This window comes from Tachysurus fulvidraco, chromosome 19 (assembly GCF_022655615.1).
Source record: "Tachysurus fulvidraco isolate hzauxx_2018 chromosome 19, HZAU_PFXX_2.0, whole genome shotgun sequence".
NCBI classification, from domain to species: domain Eukaryota; kingdom Metazoa; phylum Chordata; class Actinopteri; order Siluriformes; family Bagridae; genus Tachysurus; species Tachysurus fulvidraco.
In genome coordinates, this window is record NC_062536.1 from 10,266,594 (window position 1) to 10,287,433 (window position 20,840).

Here is a 20,840-nt window from a genome sequence, read left to right on the forward strand (position 1 = left end):
GCATCATTTTTATTTTTATTTATTTATTTTAGAAATGCTGAAGATTTTTTTGTTTCCCTGTTTTGCATCTGAACCTAATGAAAAGGACAGGAGCATAGTAGACATCTGCCTTTAAGAAATGTAAATGCACTGTAATAAATGCTTTGTACACACACTTACACAACATACAAGACACTTAACAAATACTCCAATTCTCCATGTTTATTATTGATTCAGATTTCAATAAGAACTTGGTACAAAAAAGTGTGACTACTCTTTACCATTTACCAACTTCCATCAATCAACTTTGAATGCATCATAAAGAAAAAAAACTACATTGGCATATGTAAGACAAACACTTTCCTATACATACTATCCACTGGACAGTCCCCTTCCATAATAACAAAGAAAAAAACACTATTCTGACAGTCCGAAGACGACCTCCATCTAACAGTAGCCTTGTTGCCTTTTCAAGTTCAGTTTTATCTTTGCTACCTTTTCCTCATAGCATACAGACACATCACACATTGCAAGCTAAATGCATAATTGGCAAACAATAAAAAATTGTCATGTTCTTTTTGTCTTTTTCTTTCTCACGTTCATTGATAAAAGAATATAAAAAGTTTCATCTTGTTCAACGTAGTGTCGAGTGTATTAAAATAGATCTGTATAAGCACGGCACAGTTTGTCCCGGAGAAGATTCTGGAATATGGGGGAGAGTGGACTGTGAGGGAGGTGGGGACATGTCTCATATGATGCATGAAGGGCAGAACTCCACTGAACAGAGCTCAGATACGGGCGTTTGCTTTTTTTTCTTTTTCTTTTTTTTTTTATTGTCGACTTTTCTGTTTACAGTGTGGTTTGATTCTAATCTATATAATGTAGCCTCTGCAGTTTCCTGTGGTTGTCGGTATGATGTGGGGGTTCTCACGGACGAGTCGGTGATATGCTTGCAATTACTTACATTCTGATCTGGATGGTGCACACTGGTCTGATTTAACTGTGTAAGTCACAGTAATGCTACAGACCTTGATAGGAATCCATGATATGCACTTAAATAATGTTTCCTCATCCATAGATCCACATACCTGTTAAGCCCTTACCTAATGATAATAGATAATGATACTGGATGTCTTGTGTTGAGTTGTTTGTCTTTTTATATCTGCCATGGTTATTTAGGAATCTTTGATCTTTGATGGTGATTATAGCTGAACGTAGTTCGAGACCATGTGACCTGTGATTTCTGCTCCACTAGACCGTGATCAGGCTCAGACCCTGCTGACCGGGGTTGAACGCTGATCATTAGCTAAAGAAGTAAAGCAAAGGCAGGTCAGTTTTTCCTCTGCACGGGCCGTGCCTCACAGGCCGGGTCAGAACTGCGCACCTTAAGAAATCTTTTAGAAGAACAGGAAGACAGACTAGCAAAGGTGACACAAAATTGTCCTTTCAAAAAATTAATTCCAGGTAAGTTTTCTCATTTTAATATGATATATTTAATAAACCCTGGCATTATCTAACCTTGTTCTTGAGGCAGTGTTCATTTAGATCATCTCACAGATTAAGAAAATTAAATAACCAAACAGACACAACTCCAGTCAGATGTGTCCTTGCAAAAATATGTTCAATTGTACATAATGTCAATGTGGCGATTAGGAAATAAGGCATCATTAAAGCAAAAACTACAAATACAGACAAGACAGATAGTAAAGACAATGGTGAAAGATGGGAATGTTCCCAGCTTAAAAACGTAAGGGTTTTTTGGCATATCTTATATACTGGAGAAAGAAAAGAAAGGGTTTGACAATAGGTGCACATACTCATTGGATCTTGAATGGCCCTTCCTAATGTCCACTTTTGTTGTCATTGCAACAGAAACGGAAAGAAACATCATTGATGAGGCTCTGATTGGAGTAACAATACAGAAGAAAAACCAGAAGGACCTGTTATAACAATACAACATACGTATGTACAACAATCCCCTCTCTCCAATACTTCCATTCACAATTATGAACAGGCATCCGCATGAAAATACTAAATTTTCCACTAGAAATGCTAAATTCTGTAGTCATCTTAAATACTTTGTTCCTTTATCTCAACTCTATTAATACTGAAAAAAAAAAGTTATTCTCTTTTTTTTTTTTTCTCCTTTTTTTTCTTTTTTTGTGTGTTTGTTTGAAGGCTCTTATGCTCGTCGGTACTTACACAACAAAAACCACTTTCCCATCTCCTTTTCACCTGAATTTGTATGGCGACTGTTGTTCTGAGGAGAATGAGAACGATTTATTTTCTGACTCCAATAGATCACTGTACAGTCCTCTGTCTCATAGGTCTCGATTAACTACCGCTACTCTAATGTTTGCTCTCTCGCTATATGTAGAACAAGTATCCCCCCTTTTAAAAAAGAAAACTGTAATTTAAGAGAAAAAAAAAAAAAAGGCTTTAGCCGCATAAAATACTTCATTTCTGTATTCATGACGGCGTGGTGATCTGCTCGTTTGTCATAAATACATTAAGGCCAAGAACATTTAGTAAATTAAAAACAATAAGTTAAAGAAAACAAAAAAAACTCTCTTAAGCACTGTAGGTGTTGGGTTTAAAAAATACTTAAGAAATAAGAATATACTGTAGTTAGTATTGATTTTTTTTCCTTTATATTTTCTGATATTTTTTTTTTCCATTAAGACAATACAGCTCTTGGGGGGGAAACCCACGTTGGCCAGAATTCAGTTTCCAGCTTCCTTTGTGAGTATCTCTTATTAAGCTCAGGAAGGGCTGTGTGGTAAAAGAAAATGCACGTATGTTGTTATGAATAAAGTGTTTTTGCCTGCGATGGGCTCAGTTGTTGCCCTGTGAGTGCAGCATACTCTTGTGCAGCAGTGTAGACGACCCTGCAGGGGATGCTGTGGAGCTGCTGGTGCTGCTGGTGGAGCTTGGTTTGATCCAGGGCAGAGAGAGCAGGGCTGCTCCGCCTGAAGTGGTGGTGGTGGCTGTCATGGTGACCTGGATCATGTGATCACGCTGGATGAGGCGGATTAGGGCTCGGAGACGCTCCAGAGACGCCTGAGTCTCTCTCTGCTGACTCAACAGACGCTCCTTCATGTCTCTGCATTTCTGTAGAGATACACACTGGTTCGTTTACCAGCACTTCATCACAACCTCACAGCATGTTCAACAGATGTGACTACACACATTTTTTTAGTAATATCATCTCATTAACATCAACCTCTAGCTGCTACGATGTGTCCATAGCCCCTTGGGTGTGTGAGTCACATTTTTAAAAGTTAAGATCCACAAAGTACAGATCATTAAGTTTAAGTTGTTAACAACTTTACAAATTATAATGAATCCTGTCCATGCATTCACGTGTTTAATAACGATCTAGTTATAGATAGAAGATTGAAAGGTTGATGAAGAAATGCACACAAAAATGGCTACATAGTCCCTATCTAAGGGAATCAAAATGCACCCTGTGTACTGCATTACACTACATTATATACCATTTACACTTGGAATGGAATTATTTAAACATCCGCTGTCTGGCAGGCCATATACATAGGCATAAAATGTAGGAATAACACATGATGGTATTCACAACCCCAAGTGTTTTATTCCACTTACAGAACGTGTTCATGTTTAAAGTGATTTAAAATATAAATTAATGAAGCACACATTTCTAGTTAGATTTAATGTATAGATAGAAACATTTATTTCTTTGCCTCTGTGTGTCCCAGTAAAATATGCATGGTTTCTGTGCCTCAACGGTTTAAGCAATGGAACACAAACCGTACCAAGAGTGATTTGTTGAGTCTCTGATCTTCTTCTTTCAGGTGCGTACACTCTTTCTTCAGTTCACTGTTCCTCCTCATCAGTCTTCTCTTCTCCTCTTCTCTCACTAAACACCCGCACATATAAACAGGCATTACGCATCATCGGCTACAAACAGTGTGTATGTAGAGCATCGATGCACATGTAGATTATCATACCTGTTTTGTGTGTAACATAAGATTGGACAAAATTATGTGGCCAGGATAAATTTTCTTTATTCAGCACCTACATAAAAGAAAGAGAAAGAAACCCTTCAAATTCATGCACATGGCTTTTATAGATGGTTAGTTGCTATAACAGCTGGGTGACTGACCTTCTTCTGGCACTTAGGGCACATCCACACACCTTTGGGTGGGGATTTGAGCGGAGGGTTTAAACAGTCTAGGTGATAAGCGCGGGTGCAGCTATGGCACTGCTGAAGGTTCCCTTCCTCTTTACACATAGCACAATGGTCATCATGCTCCAGCTCCTCCTGCAGAAACCATGCACAGAACATCACACTTTTTTCACATCCCTGTTATCAACATCCTGCTCGGTACATCTGTATTGCTTCGTTGTTGTTGTTTTTTTAAAGATAAGCTAGGTGCCGTATCATCCTGACACCTTATTTTAATTCATTTAATCTGGGCTCCAGATAGGGAATGTTTCTTCACATCAGATATAACAGTTCTTTCAGATACACACACTTTCTCATTTATCAGAATCAGAATACATATTAACTTAAGTGGGGTTAGCTCTGTTATTTTAGGACTGGCACATGCTATAGAGCTGACGACATAGGAATGAATTTAACACACACTTAGCCAGAGTGACTAACATTTATGTTATTTAGTGAACTGAGCTTTTGAGGGTTACAGGCCTTGATCGATGACCTTCTAACGGCAGCATATATCAATATCCATCTTCATAAATCTCACTGCAACAATATTACAAAGACAAACTCTACAAAGAAGTTAACGATAACGGTAACATGAAAAAGAAACGTGAATAAGCAAATAAACACTAATTTAATATCTTTTTTTTTTTAATTATTAGGAAAGTAACAAAATTTTCACAAATGTTCATTCAACCAATTGTCCAATTAAGATACACGTCAAGAGATTCAGTTATCGTCCACAGCAAATATCAGTTTGGCGTGTTTTTTATAGTTAAAAAGGCTTGTTTGAGCATTGCCGACTTAATATTTTTTTTTTTTTTTAGTCCTGTCAGCTAAGAACAGAATCTGAGGTGACCGTTAACACAGTTTTAGATTGGAAAAACATTGCCTTATCTGGCAACCCTGGCACATTTCCTCACCCTTTTGATGTTTGACCTGTCTCTACATGATTTTATTTATAATGCTCCTGCCACTTGATATTCTGAATAACTGTGTTCCTAATAAAGTGGACAGTGAGTGCAGATTTAGTGTTTTTTTTCTGTTTGTCAGTATAAAATTACATGCATAATAATTGAATGCATGCATTTATATCCTCAAACTTTGTAAGTGATCATCGTTTACATAATGTAGCCTTAAATGTGTAAAGTACAGCATTTCTTATTTCAAATGTTTTCAAGTACAATAAACAACCATATTACAGATCATGACACAAAGCCTTTTGCTCCTCCTCCTCCTCCCCCACATAGAGAATCATGAGAGTGGCTACATACCTTCCAACACAGATCCTCAGAGTCTGGCGTGCGAATAGGAAGCAGAGAATTAGTTAGTAGCTTGCAGAATGAAGAGACAGGGTTATTCATGGGTTAGATTACACTTATAGCCATGCAACAAGGCTGAGCACACAGAACTAAAGCTTCAGGCACCTCTTTTTATTCCACTGTCTCTATTGGTTTTGAACAACACAGCAGATTTTAGAAAGTTTCCTGTGTAAAGAATCACACTCTCCTGCAAAAGAGCTTTCAGTGGAAAACCTTCAATGATTGTTTTAAAGTTTTGAAGCCCTGTACTAAAAGATCTATATGTAGTATAGATATGTATCGTAATAGTGTGTTCTGTTTGTACTGCCCATGGCAACACGAGCACCTTTATCATCTCAATGATCCAGAAAAGAAAAGTCTGATAATTAGGTGAGTAGTGAGAATTAAAATGAGTAGTGCAGTGCAACAAGAAACAGTGCTGTGTGTGTGTGTGTGTGTGTGTGTGTGTGTGTGTGTGTGTGTGTGTGTGTGTGTGTGTGTGTGTGTGTGTGTGTGTGTGTGTGTGTTTGTGATTGCCTTAAGAAACCCATATCACACATACACTAGGTGAAGATCTAGTTTGATATGTAACCACAATGGCACTGCAGACTTGCACATACAGGTTTTGGATATTCACTCTATATTACACAAGCTCAGATTTGATTTGTGTGTGTGTGTGTGTGTGTGTGTGTGTGTGTGTGTGTGTGTGTGTGTGTGTGTGTGTGTGTGTGGTAACACAGTGCATGAGTGTTCCTCTTCAAATGTCATTTTGTGAGTTCTACCCCAGCTGTTGTGTTAATGGGAAGAGAACTGGCTCTTACCTCTGGCTGACAGGAAGAGGGGGCTGTTCAGGTAATTTGATGCAAGCCTTTTGCGCTGGAAAGCAATAACAGAGAAATATTTTCACAGAGATCATGAACATAAAATGTATGCAAAATGTCTAACACATTTAGAGAAAACAGAACCTGCTTATTTATGTTAGTAGATAATTGGCCTTGAGTAGAGGACGTTTGTGTTTACTACTGTATACAGAATGACATTTAAACATATTTTGTTTTCCTTCTTACCCCTATTCGAAGTGACTAAAGGCACTAAAAGCATTTTTCCACCACACAAAATACACAAAGTTTCACCACTGAAACATATATACTGTATATATACAGTACATATATACACGCTGTATATATTCTGAACACTACAGTCTTTCCTAAACTGAAAATCATCTAGGCATGATTAAAACCTATATAAAATCAACTCTACTTCTGTAAAGTGAAATATGTTTATGGTAAAAGATCTATGCAGAAAGGCAGAAAAGACATCCACATTTCGCAGATTGCCTTATTATTTAAAAGATAAATATTAGCCCTAACCCTAACTATTTGTCAGTTGTCAATTTTTTTGCATGAAGGTATGTGGTGTAGGTGAGTTTGAGAGCTACCTCTGGATCAAACAGACTATATGCAGGGTTAGCTGTACTTCTTCTCTTCCTCTCCTGTCGTTTGGTCTGGATTTCTGTCATAGCAGCAAAAACATAACAGTTACTGTAGAAGTTTCTAAAAGGAATCAGTTACGCTCAGGAAGCAGGATCCCGTGTGCAGCAACTCACCTTCCAAGTGTTCTGTAGTGACGAGGCCGAGCGCTACCATGAAGGCAATTTTCTACAAGGAAGAGAGAATGACAGTGAGGAACCTAAAAATCACGGCAACAATGCCTCGTAGCTAATGATTTGTGCCCATAAATAAAAAGATTTTTATCTTAGGTGTGTTACATAAAAGGCACACTTCTGCAACGGTCCCCGGGACATACTGAGAATCGGATTGTGTAAATATGATTTCCGACAAGTATTTCCTGGAGGTATATATGGTTATTTCTTGACACAGAATACTTCTATTTGTCTGTCAGTCCTTGTTACAGATGTATTGGACTATATAGAGTGAGCATACCTCTGGCTCTTCCTCCTTTTTATTGGGCTTGTGTGAGGGGGAGGGGGCAGGACTGGGCTCCTGAGAGGGTATCTCAGCCTGGGGGCCTGGAGAACCCTGAGAGCAGCCAGGGATCTGTGGCTGGATTATAATCACCTACAAAAGCATAAAATTCGCACATATTCAAACAAAATTTGCAATGGTGTGTAAACTCATCAGGGATGTGCCATTGACAATAAAACATAACAATAACAGAAAATCTGACTGCTCCATTATTGTTAAATTAGCTTTTAACTCTTCATACAATTTCATTCATACCATGATTTAAAGCTGATAAATCTGTTCTTAATCTTAACTCATCTTTACTATATAATCTATGAAAGATGTTACTGCCTCATCTATAGGAGGTAGGAGAAAATTGTAGCCTATGAGAATTGAATGTGGCCAGTGGTCATGCGGACCACCACTCTCTCAACGACAACGTAATGAGCCTCACAAATCTTCCTTGTGTCAGCCATAAGCCATTTTTCATCCTAGCCTGAGATTAATTGCTGCTGCAAAACTCATACGCAGGGATGAGACCCTACTCTGGGACACTTCAGGATTCTAAAAAATTACTTGTCACGCACTAATGCCCAGGAAGGTTAAGTTGCACAATGAGGGAACGATTTCCCAAAAGAATCAGAGTGTAAAGATCATAAGTATTAAAAATAGTTTCAATCCACACTACAGCATTCTGCCTTTTAGAAATGTTTGCACAATGCTGCGTTTCTAAACTGTAGAGATTTCGGCTACTTTCTACCTTACAGGTTCAGCAATATGATTATCATTGATGATATATCTGTCTTGGGCTTGTTAGATGCCAGCTCTGTTATAACACTGACTGATTACAAGACCATGTAGTTAGTAGGATGTTATTTAGGATGTAAATGCAAACTATAAATAAATATACATACAGTATAAATGTGTTTTAAGGGGATGTTTAAATGCTGCACCAAACATATTGATGCATGAACATAAGATATAAGACTACTCTCCACCGTCTGTTTCCTATTCATTTGAAAGGAAGAACAACTGAGCTTTTGGATTAAATGTCTGATAGCTTTCACAGTAGCTGTAAACTGTGCTGATAGCTGATCAGGCTACTGTCTGACCTTGCTGTCTGGGCTGAAGATCAGAGGTTGCACTTTCACTGCTTCGCTCATGGCTGCCACTCCATTGGCTGCGGGTGAGGTGGCGGAAATGATGGCATACGCAACACCAGGGCTGGCTGTGGCTGTGGAGACACTGGGCACGGGCAGGGGAGGTGGCGTGATCTCACCCTGGCTGCTGGACATCCTCTCTGGACTGAAGGTACCAAGTCCCTGGCGTTTGGGGCTGACCACAGCAGTACCACGTGCCAGGCTCAGCGGCTGGCTGGACTGCTGCTCCTGGCACGGGCTGTGGGGAAGGCTGTCCGGGATCAGAGTCTTTGGCCTAACCTGTTAGGCCAAAGAGAAGGGTCACTGTCAATCTTGTGTGCGTATCAGTCACACCAGTGCTGTAATCATTTGTATGTGTGTAAACAGACTTTAAACAAATTCCTACATATTTTGTTTTATCAGCTTCCACTTAGTGTCTGTTGTTTTGACTGCGTGTGTGAGGTCATGACTCAGGAGTATGGCCTTACCTTGGGCCTGTGCTGCCCCCCTGTGGTCTTCTTGCGACATGAACAAACAAGCTTCATTTGTGTCCTTATCAAACACCATTATCTACATTGATCCATTAAGACAACCAGTGGAAACAAATGAGCTCAACTTGAGTAGGGATTAATTGTGTCCAAAGTCTGAATGGACGGTTGTGCATGACTGGGATTCTGAGTTGTAAAGATTTATTAGCTATGTGATTAATCAGATAATCTCCAGCATTTTGTCCTGCACTATAACGGACAATGATCTGTATTTGAGCAGTGAGCTTGTGTGTTATACCCCACTGCTGAGCTGTTCTGACTGTTTATCTCTGTTACATATAAACATGTTCTCTACATACAACAGTTCAGTCTGCCAGTGTTCACATTACAGGACACAAATCTGTAGCATTCGATCTTTTTAGATCAGATTGCTGCACATGGCGCTAGACTAAATACACACCATGGTAATATACCCGGTCAGATCTGAGCTCATGTTTCACTCTGCATACATGATTTCTTTCTAGAATAACTACTTACAGCAAAAAAAAAAATTTATGTATTCTGTAATAATCTAACCTTGTCTCTACTGTAAAACATACTGTACTAGAAAAGTAAAAATATCATTTCACCAATCCAATTAATATAAAAAGAAAATTCACCTAAAAGACCCCTTGGATACCAGTTTGTCAGCATACTTTCTTTTCTCTTTTTTTCTCATTTATGTACTAACTTAATAATAAACAAAAATATTTATTGTGTACTATAAGTGACATTATATCACTTGGAATCAGTCACTTTTTTTGTGAATAGTGAGAATAAATAAAAAAAAACATATTTTGAGATTCTGAAAAAGTTTGAGATTCTGATATGGTCATGGGATTTTCAGTTCACATTTTCAATTTAAAATACATTCGATTATTATTATTACATTGTGGTCATCGAAGTGCCTTCAAATACGAATTCACATTTTATTTTACCCAAACCAAAAAATAAAGCAGATCAAATCACTAGGTCAAAGCTCTAATAAAATAATTCTGACTCGAGCAGGCTAGGCTTCTACTGTAGACATTAAGGTTGGGGGTGGATCTGAAAGTAAAACAGCAACACTCAGGTGCTCGTGTGAAATAGTTTGCCAAATGTGCACACGTAGTTTAAAAGTGTTCGTTTAAAACTAAGTGTGATTATAGCAAGCCCTCAGGTGAGATTTGGCTAAGGCTGATTTCTGGTGTAGTTTGTCAGACATTGGATGCAGTCTGTTTTTATGTGACAGGTGAGACCTGAGGAAGAACAGGATTGTGTGATTTTCTGTTTGCATGTGTTACCTGAGGTAGCACAGTGGGCGACTGCCCCGCCAGCCGATGCAGAGAGCTGACCTGAGGCACCTTGATGGGCACTGCTGTGAGTGTTCCCAGCATCTGTGATGGAGGAAAGATGTGCTGTTGTTAGACTTACTGTAAACAAACTGTATGTTTTGAGTAGTTGTGTTAAAGGCTGACAGGAAGAAACTGTTACGACTGGACTAGCAAATTTCATTTCACCCACCAAACACAGCCTCAGAATCACATTCCCTTCATTTGTGTACATTTTGCTCTCCAATCACCTCCAGAGAGGGTGAAGGACTGGATCAATGCTAATAAGTAAGCGAGTAAGAGCAGGAAACATGAATGCATTCTTTAAACTCTCTGCCATGAAAGACGCTCAAAACCAAACACCCACTTGTTTTCCCCGCTTCAGGAAGTGCTCTCCCCAGAGAAACAGTAGGAAACACAGGAAACGGTCGAGTTCATTATTTTGCTGTTTTCAAAAGACTCTACACAGTGACCCAACACTCAAGGACTTTACTATTCATAGTAAAGCTGCATGTTTTTTTCTTTTGCTGATTATGGATTTTTAATACATATTGGAGTATGTAACTGAGTATAGGAGAAAAATAATAGCTATACCTATAGCTTTGACATCCATTTGGAGGTTGGTGCTGGAAGAAATGTACACTGGTTGTTTTATTAGCAGAGATTTGACCACGCGAAATGGCGAGGATTTTAAATCTTTATGTAATATTTGTTGAATTTGTTAAAACTGTCAATGAAATGAACTGCTCAGAGGTAATACTCTGGTGTATGTTACAGCTCAGTAAACTAGAGGGCAAAGAAAAAGATGACATGAACCTCCATCCATCGAGTCAGGACAAGGAATAATATCTACCTGCCTGTCAAGCATGCTTCTTGTCAGTTTAGAGAGTTTGTGCTGCAGTCAAGGTAACACTGAAGTAATGGACTGTATTTGTTTTTAGTTTGAAAACAATCAGCTTCAGCTACGTTCTGCATCAGAGCTTTCATCCATGGAATATAAATAATAGTAGTTTCTACACTTTTCTGCCCAAAAACTTCAAAAGCATGAGGGTGGCAATCTGATTGGCTCTACACACTTCAATGTGCCAGTTCCAAGTGGGAAGACATTCTGTCACCAACATCTTTCACATTTTCATCTTTTTAGGAAACCAAACAGCCATTAAATAAAAATAAAAATTCATAGCTGGTTGGCTGAGCAAAGGAGGAAAGGACAAATACATCTGATCCTCAATGGTGGGTTTAAAATGAGTGTTTTTAATAAAATTATAAATTTGTTACTCACTCACTGGACTGTCATGACATGGAAAAAGAATGATCTGCATCGAGTTCTCAATGTTTGACACATTTTTAACATTGAATCCTTGTATGTTTCAGCGTGTGAAAGATATCATTAGTGCTGACATGGCATTCCTCTTACAGGAGATTTCCCTTGCCTAGTGACTAATGATCTCCAGTGAGGGAAATGAGGTTTTGTGTGTGTGTGTGTGTGTGTGTGTGTGTGTGTGTGTGTGTGTGTGTGTGTGTGTGTGTGTGTGTGTGTGTGTGTGTGTGTGTGTGTGTGTGTGTGTGTGAGAGAGAGAGAGAGAGAGAGAGAGAGATGAGGGAGGCGAGGGCCAAACAGCCTATAAACCTACAGTAATAATTACTATTTTTTAATTAATACACCACGGGTGGCCTTTCTCTACATTCCAAGTCATCAACTTGCATAACACAACACCAGGATTTCTTTTTTAAATTCAAAACAAAAATTCATACTATGCTTTACATATATCCCACGCACATGTTGGCCTCTGTGTTACATCAATATGTGCTGAGAATGACAGTAAAAAACATATATATATATATATATATATATATATATATATATATATATATATATATATATATATATATATATATATATATATATGTTTTTTACTGTCATTCATAAAAAGGTTTATATATATATATATAAACCTTTTGTTTGTGAGCTTTTGCTTACAGAAACACTGCACTTAAGGAGGACACGGTAGCACAGCATGTTTTGTTCGGAAACAGCATCACATTTCAGCAATAAAGCTTTCTCCATCTTTGTGTTATTTCCTCCACTGCCAGTTTAAACAATGCTGGTGTACAGGAGCTGATTAGCAGATTAGTAGAGACAACAAACTGCCAGTGCAAGCTGTGAAACATGACACTGCAGTGGGTCTTAAGATGCTGAGGCGAGCCAGCAGCACAGTGCAAACACACGTTCACAAACAGAGACGTAAGAGGAACAGCAGATGTGAGGTTCAGAAGCCTTTCTTTGAGACATGTATTCGTGTAGCTTTACCAGTAGCAGTGTATCTGAAGGACAGTATCGCAAGCACATTTTCAGCATAATCTGTAACACTGAAAAATGGCACATACAGCGGTAACATTTGGTTATGTAGTTGTTGAGCTAGCTAATTCCTTTTGTATACAAAAATTACACCAAGTCCTTGAGCACATCTGAAACTACATGTACAGTTGTTGGCATGTATGAATGGCTCTTTGACAAGGGCTTCACAATGAAATATAAGGAACAGAATTATGTTTGACCAGTAAATCTGCCCTTCAAGGTCAGCCTTTCATGAGCAGAGAAGAAATACTGCTTTCACAGCCCAGCACACTACGACACTCTCACTCACACTGATAATTTACCTTTTGCCTAATGTATTGTGTTAAAATATAATATGTGAATCACGGCCCAGATCTTTACTAAGTTCCTCACGGTGCAGTCTCTGATTACTGATTCCAATGTCTTTTGAACAACCGATATTTGGAAATGGATTAAATATATTCAGTTTGTTTTTTTGTTTTGTTTTTTCCCTCAAGATTGCGGTTTTGTCTAAAATGATTGGCAAGGTTCGTGTTCTTGAAGCACAGGGAGCTTTGTACTTCCTGTGTCCTCAACAAAGAGAACAAAATGAGAAAAGTTGGGGCTCCCCTCCTTTTAAAAACATAATCATTCACTCTCTCGCTGTAAAATCCCTTCTTTCTATTGTGCCAGAGAAAGTCTAGCGAAAGTAGGGGGAGGGGGTTAAAGGCCTGTTCCCATGGTAACGGCGGGGATGAAAATTCTCCCTTGGTGAGGGCATTCATTTCTGTAATTGTTGCCCCCTGCTCCCCAAAACCTTAGCATCCTTTTCTTAGGCCTCTTCTCGAGTAGAAATATCATAACCTACAAGTTGCTTTATTCCTGTATTTTATTGTAATGAATAAAAAGCAGTGGGGCTGCTGAGGTAGTCCTGGGAGATGTGTGTGTTCCCCACCCCCAAGCCCCTCTCTAAACTGTCTTCAATCTGAGTGAAGATGTTTGTGTGTGATAGCCAGACGGGGCAGAAAATATATGTCTGGCTCAGTTCCATGCTGGTATGTGGTATTTTTGTGAAACCTATCCAGCTTTGAGCCCTGACACTTCATCCACTGGACCCAATTTCACTGGCTATTTTGAAGAAGACAGATAAAGAAAGGGGAAAAAGAGGATAAGAAGGAGAGTTTAAGTGTTTCTTTCAGCTCTGCCTGTCTCATGTCTCCTCCTTCTTGGCTGTCAAGAGGAGAAAAAGAGAAACATTTAGCCTTTATTTTTCCTCTTCCATGCTGAATTGAGAAACCTTTTCAGTAGGCACGCATTTGGCTTTCAGATGCTGACATTTCAGTCTGGCCTTCAGTGTTTCCTTACTTACCCCAAAATACACAGCATAGCTTTAGCCTTTCCTGGTGTAGGATGCTCTTCAAATATTCCAACCCACACAATCAGACTTTTTTTTGTTTGTTTGTTTAGATACAGTTTTAAATCATTCGCTTTGTAGCACATAATCCTACATTGTATATTACAAATCTGGGTCAGCTAGTGATGCTGAGTTATGTCATGAGCTGTGAAAAAATTGAGATTTAAACCCGAAGACAGAGGTTTGTTTTGTCTGAAAAAGAAGAAATGAAGCCAAGGACAGCTGTTTGTCTCCTGTATCTCTGCCATGTTGTCTCATGTTTTCATCACAAGCTCAGAGAAATATGGACGCAGCAGGGAATCAGAAAGGAGAAGAAATTGGAGAGTGAGCGAGAGGAATCGGAGTGCGCACTTTAACAGACACATTTCACTTGTAACCAGGCATTCTCTCATTTCACTTTCAGGATGAAAGGCTCTCTCGACACAGATCCACTGCTATCGCTACCTCGCTATAAACCTATTGTTCTGATTCACTGGGATCATTTTAAGGAAATGAAATGGTAGCTGACAAAAGTTTATAATGTGTGATATGCAAACAGGAATTGCTGCAAAAACCCAAATCAAACAATCAAACTTCAGACAATAAGCCAAATGAAGCGAGCGGAGTGTGCACAACCTCCCTTTGGTAATCAGTGTAAAATGAAATAGCATCCCTGTGAAAAATCCCCAAAAATCCATAATGAGCTATGGTGTAAAATACATCATCACGGAATCTCAGCCAGATAAACCATATCTCATTTCTACAAGTTTCCCTCCATGAACATTTTCAGCATTAGAAAAGCAATGACATCTTCTGTCAGCAGCAGTTGATGCTCAGCAGCAGTGATGCTGCTACTAAATCTGTTGTGTACAATGGCGCTGATGGCCACTTGGGGGAGATATGAACGACCAAAACCCAATTTTCCACTAAAAGCCTGCATGCTTACACCCTCCCTGGCTTTAGAAGGTGGGTTTTGAATGGTAATCACATTGAGTGATGGAAGTTACCTTAACTGGAGTAAGGACACAGTGTACAGCCTGCTTTTCTGAGTAAATGATTCATTCCATGTGCCCTTAACAGAGAAAAGTATGACCATGATCTCATTGCACAAAATGAAGTAGGGGAAAAAAACGATCACTCTATTATAGCTCATGGCACAAAGCTGGTCACAATGCAATACGGACATCTTCTAAATCTAAGCACTGCAGCCATCACAGGACGTTTAAGTCATCTGTGTTGTAACTGGACAATTCAAGTAGCACTGGTTGTACCACTTTATATAAAGCAGGCCATTGAGTAGTGTCTATTGAAGCAAGTGCCTACTAGTGGGGCAAACAAGCACAGAGGTGGGCATGGTGCCCTTCTCATTCAGTTACTACAAGGCCAGCATTTTAAAGTGGCACCCCAAGGAGACTTTAACCGTCGCTGCCTGTTTGGTAACTGATGCAGAAAAGCTCAGGTACCACTGCCTCACAGCTGTGTTTACACACATCCACAGTGACAAGAGAAATCACATGAAAGCCTGCTGAATATGCATGTGTACATATATGCACAAACGTATGTATGTGGATGTGAAAGGAGGCTAATTGAGCAGCAGTGTGATACTTTTTCTGTCAGTGTAATTAAAACTATTCAGCGAAGTGCAGGAAATGGCATCCAATTTTAATGCCATGTGTTGTGCTTGTGTGCTTTGCCATGTGTGTGTCATTCTCAAAGTTGGCTGGCCAACATTAGACTTGTGTTAGCATTCTCAAGCTTCAGAAGCTAAACCAAGAAAATATTTACCTCTGTTTGGCTCCACAGAATTCCATTTGCTAAAAGTTTTATTGTCTGTACTAATTCTGTGTATTACCAGTAGGTCAGACACAGATTTTTCTAACCATGACAATGAGTAGCTAATTGATCTCTGAGACGCATGTTACTGCAATTAAATGTTTTTTATAAGCTCAATATAATAAGGAAATTTGTACATTTGTAGCCTGCATTTCTTCATCCTCCTGGAAACAATAAACTTGAGATCATTTCAAATTCCTTTCCTGATCCTTCCTAAATTCTGAATGTGAGAAACTGAAGGTCATTTGATGGACGTTTGTGTGTGTTTGTTTGTGCTTGTGTGTTTTTGTGTGTGTGATTGTGTGTGTGTTTGTGTCTGTGTGTGTGTTTGTGTGTGTGTGTGTTTGTGTGTGTGTGTATGTGTGTGATTGTGTGTGTTTGTGTGCGTGTGCGAGTGTGTGTGTGTGTGTGTGTGTGTGTGTGTGTGTGTGTGTGTGTGTGTGTGTGTGTGTGTGTGTGTGTGTGTGTGTAAAATGTAGCTATTGGCTATTGTATCTGGTTATATTTATTTGTTTGTGATTACTACCATTATTTCTCTGTCACTGTGGCTTATTTAATTCCAATTCTAGTCCCAGAGCTTTGTACTAACAACTGCACCACTGGACCCAAAACAATTTGTAACTATGTGTAATAATAATAATTATTAATAGTGTAACCATAATAATTGAAGTTACATGTGCTGCAACACAGCCATTGCAAAAAAATGTAAACAAATCACTATAAGCAAAGTTATTCTGCTGTCCTTTCACTTACATTCCTACACTTCTACACTTTACACAACAGTCAGTTCAGACCATTCAGACTTTTTGTTTGAAAAGCATTCTAGATTTGTGTTATTTGTAATAAAAGCATTTTTTTTCCAGCAGATTTGTATTATTGCCTTGACCACAGGTTGCTAAGCAACATCTAGGTCAAATTACTCCAAGAAACATTAACAAATATAAAATATGACGACGATGATGATGATTCTTCTTCTTCTTCTTATTATTATTATTATTATTATTATTATTATTATTATTATTATTATTATTATTATTATTATTATGCATGCCTATTCACTGTTTTTAGTTTGAAATCTAAAGCCTAAACAGATTTATAGCTTAATACAGAAAGTCTGCCAGTATCGTATTACTTAATATTTTATTTGTATACTCTGTAAAAAAAAAATAATAATAATAAGTCCCAAATGTGCCTAAGCAATATCATCTAAAGAAAAAACATTACCCATTATTTGGAACATATGTAAGCTGTATAGTGGTGTGTAGAATCAAGAGATCATATATGTGATATATAATTGGTTGTAATTCCTTCTTTTTCATCATTCACATCAATCCAAAGAGGGGGAAAAAGAAATCCAGATTAAAAGACTAAGATGTTGTTGACGATATTTTCACTGAACTGTTTAGAGTTTGTTTACAGTCTGCTGTTTTGGCAGATGTCACTTTGCGTGTTCTTGTTTCAGTGCTGACCTGAATCAGCCTGCTGTCACCACAAAGCAGCTCTTGAGTCCCATACGAATTCTTCAAAACACTTGCACACAGAAACAATGCACGAAATGTGTGCATTCATGCAGTGTCCCACTCCATGCACTTGCAACTCATTATTGATCTCCAAATTAAAAGCCAGGTGGCCTGGACCCAAACCATCAGCCATTACTACTCCTCCAACAACAACAGCCTGGAATTGGCCTGGATTCTTAAAATATGTGTTTTTGAGGTAAAATTGCACTAGCTTGACCCCAGTTTACTAACTAGCTCTGAGCCTTGGCAACTGGGAAAAGTTAAAAGCTGCATTGTGCTCACTCACTAAACACCACAACCACAAAGAGCTGTAAAAACCATCCTGCTGCCTGACCTCTCTCCCTGTTCCCTTTCACTCAATCTGACAGATCTGAGGGGGAAGGGAAGGCCAAGAGACTTGGACAGGGAGACGTAGAGAGACAGTGTATAGGAGGGGGTGATTATTCAGACGAATACCCCCCAGGAAAGGAGTGATGCACTGAGGAAACACTGCTCTTGATGTGAGACCGTTAGGCATCTCTGTTGGATACGTTAAAATAAAAAGCATTCATCTGCAGTCGTTTTCACCAGGTCTACAGGCTACAAACCATAATAATAATAATAATAATAATAATAATAATAATAATAATAATAATAATAATATATTTCTAACCTATCATAAATTTGCCATCTGCTCCCTTTGTTATGATATTTAATTACTGCAATAGTTTGAAGGTTGAATGAGTTTTCCTTAAGAGACAAGCATTAAAATTTGATATATGTTATACCTACATGACGCATGCGATGTGAACACGAGGCGTTCGTATAGATCTTGAAATAGCTTCACAGAGTAAGGTGTGATTTTTCTAAGGTGTGGTTTCTCTCTTGCTATGGTTGAGTACAGTTTTAAATCGTGCTTTGAAAACACTTACTCTTTAAAGGACTAGAGACGAGACAGCTCCTAGTATTTCCAAAATCAATTGACGGGCCATTCCTAAAAGTTTCTACAGTCTAAGGGCAGGGCTTTAGAAGTAAAAGCCAGCTATATAATTGATGAAGTTACAATCCATGAATATAATCAATGATGTTTTGTTGTGGCTGTGGGAACCTGGATAAATGGAAGTTGTCTTTTCTACCATCTCATTTAGATTTCATTTTAAAACTAACTGTTATATATCGTTTTACCACGAGCTTGTAATTCACAGAGGAGGAAATGAGCCTTGGATCCTCCCATGATTTCTTCTGTTAGAGACCCAGTTTCCCAAATATTCTGTGAACTTAAGATCGTTGTACATTGCAGAGCGTATCTTCAATGTAAGCTGTCCTACCTCATACAACTTTGTTAGCGGCTTTGATTAGTTAAAAAAAAAACACATTAGAGATGCAACTAGTTAACGGTGAATGAAAGTTTTGGCCTGAAACGCTGAACGTGCCTGACGTTTGACAGCATGCAACTCTTCTGTAACTTTTTTAAGCACCCTTGTGTGTTATGTAGTATTTATGTGTGTGGGGTTACCTGTGAATGGCACAGCTCCCCCGGTCTGTGTGCTCGGTTGGCCGTTTGAAGGTTGATGGGGGACGTCTGCAGCGTGTCAGAGTTCGCCGCCTTTTGTCCATTAATGTGTGCGGTCACCATGGAAACAGGTGCCTTGTTTGGCACCACAGAGATGGCGATGCTCTGGCTGGGAGGCTTGATGAGGGAGAGCGGCTTGGCCGGCGTCCCCACAGGACAACTTCTTACAGCTAGCTTCTGTCACACACAAAAAGAGAGAGAGAGAGAGAGAGAGAGAGAGAGAGAGAGAGAGAGAGAGAGAGAGAGAGAGAGAGAGAGAGAGAGAGAGAGAGAGAGAGAGAGAGAGACAGAGAGAGAGACAGAGAGAGAGAGAGAGAGAGAGAGAGAGAGGGGGGCGGTTATGGAAGAAAGGAAAAAGTAACACCCCTGAGTCTCCATATCCGCAACACAACCAAAGGAACAAACAAGAGGCAAGGGTAGAATTAATCTACACTACAGAATTAATTAACTGTTTTACTTCTTAATGCATCAGCTGACATTCTTCAGAAATCTTACATCCACACTGTAACCTTTATAATGCAATATTATGAGTTTACAAATTAGCATTTGCAGTACAAGACCATTTTCAGACCAAGTTTCATAAACAGGAAACAAACATTTAACACATTCAGCAATACCACACTGTTTCCCATTTTAAACACACATGAGGTGTGAATTTAAATACTGATATACTGATGTATTGCATGAAATACTCGAGTGAAATTTAACAGCGGAGATTATTATAATTTAGGACTCCAAACATTTGAAATTTTAATTCTGGCCCATTTGTATTTGTTTATTTATTCCTTCAGCCACTTTTCTCTACCTGTTGTGGAAAACGGAAAAGGAAATAGATCTTTCGGCCCTTTTGCTTTGACCTTGAAAACAAAACCAGCACAAACTACATACGTAGTCTGTTGCTTCCCTGAAAGCTTACTTGTCTCACAAGCTACAGATCTGTCCTAATCGTGTCCTTCTCTCCTCCGTATCTCTTTCTTCCTCGCTCCGTCTTTCACTCCACCCACTACACTAAATGAACAAAAAAAAAACAATCCCAACCCGAGATAAGTACAATTCACACTCCCACCACTGAAAGAGGAGACACACTAAATATTTTATATTCCATTCCACTGCCTGTCTTTCTCTCTTTGCCTTTTATCGTTTTTCTATGAACTGTGTGTACAGGGGGAGGGGGGAAAAGGGGGCTTTCATATTTAGCCATTTCAACATGGGAGGCCATTTCACTCACTCTCCTGCTCCCCTTTCACTTGGCCAGCCTTGGAAACATACCCTTAAAGTAAATGAGCATATTCTGCATGTCCTTCGAGTGCTCCCTCTCTTTCTGTTGCTAATAACACACACAGTCTGAGTTACAAATAAAAAAGAGCTTCAGCAATGATCAGGAAGTCCCGTTAGGTATAATGATATTCCGTGGTACATGCGCAATCCAATAGACGCTTCATGTTATTTTAAATGTGTCGCTCCTTTAAAGATATATCATGTTTCTCATGCACTACTCTGCACCAAATTACATCAGGCTCTGAGGCTGGGGCTGGGAAAATACTCTGTTTGCATTGAAGCAGAGCAAAAATAAATAAACAAATAGACCAAATTGATTAGATTCAGCTTGCATTTTCTAGTTTGTTTTTTTCTTCTGCAGTGTCTGTGCAGCAGGGAGGCTATGCTCAATGCCTTCACAGCTTGGTGGACTCACAATTACCTAGGCTGAGTGCAGAGGGTCTTGTACACACACACACACACACACACACAAACACACACTCACACACACAGACAGCAACGTTCAGTGAAAGAAAATATCAGAATGCTT

General features: G+C 39.0%; 1 protein-coding gene across 8 annotated transcripts in view; it reads right to left on the minus strand.

The window, feature by feature from the left end:
• Positions 1 to 186: 186 nt before the first annotated feature.
• The window catches only part of phf21b (PHD finger protein 21B), a 64,470-nt gene continuing 43,816 nt past the window's right edge, over positions 187 to 20,840 (minus strand). For 6 of the 8 annotated variants that reach the window (XM_027151249.2, XM_027151247.2, XM_047803922.1 and 3 more), the window contains 12 exons: positions 18,977 to 19,210; positions 10,392 to 10,484; positions 8,555 to 8,881; positions 7,422 to 7,556; positions 7,085 to 7,136; positions 6,917 to 6,990; positions 6,300 to 6,354; positions 5,452 to 5,474; positions 4,118 to 4,276; positions 3,963 to 4,029; positions 3,768 to 3,871; positions 187 to 3,090 (listed from right to left, as the gene is read on the minus strand). In XM_027151249.2, coding sequence (XP_027007050.1) covers positions 2,815 to 3,090; positions 3,768 to 3,871; positions 3,963 to 4,029; positions 4,118 to 4,276; positions 5,452 to 5,474; positions 6,300 to 6,354; positions 6,917 to 6,990; positions 7,085 to 7,136; positions 7,422 to 7,556; positions 8,555 to 8,881; positions 10,392 to 10,484; positions 18,977 to 19,210 — 1,599 coding nt within the window. In that variant the 3' untranslated portion in view covers positions 187 to 2,814. Of the gene's footprint in view, positions 3,091 to 3,767; positions 3,872 to 3,962; positions 4,030 to 4,117; positions 4,277 to 5,451; positions 5,475 to 6,299; positions 6,355 to 6,916; positions 6,991 to 7,084; positions 7,137 to 7,421; positions 7,557 to 8,554; positions 8,882 to 10,391; positions 10,485 to 18,976; positions 19,211 to 19,949; positions 20,032 to 20,840 lie in introns of those variants that run through there. The other 2 variants (XM_027151250.2, XM_047803921.1) reach the window with 2 other exon arrangements.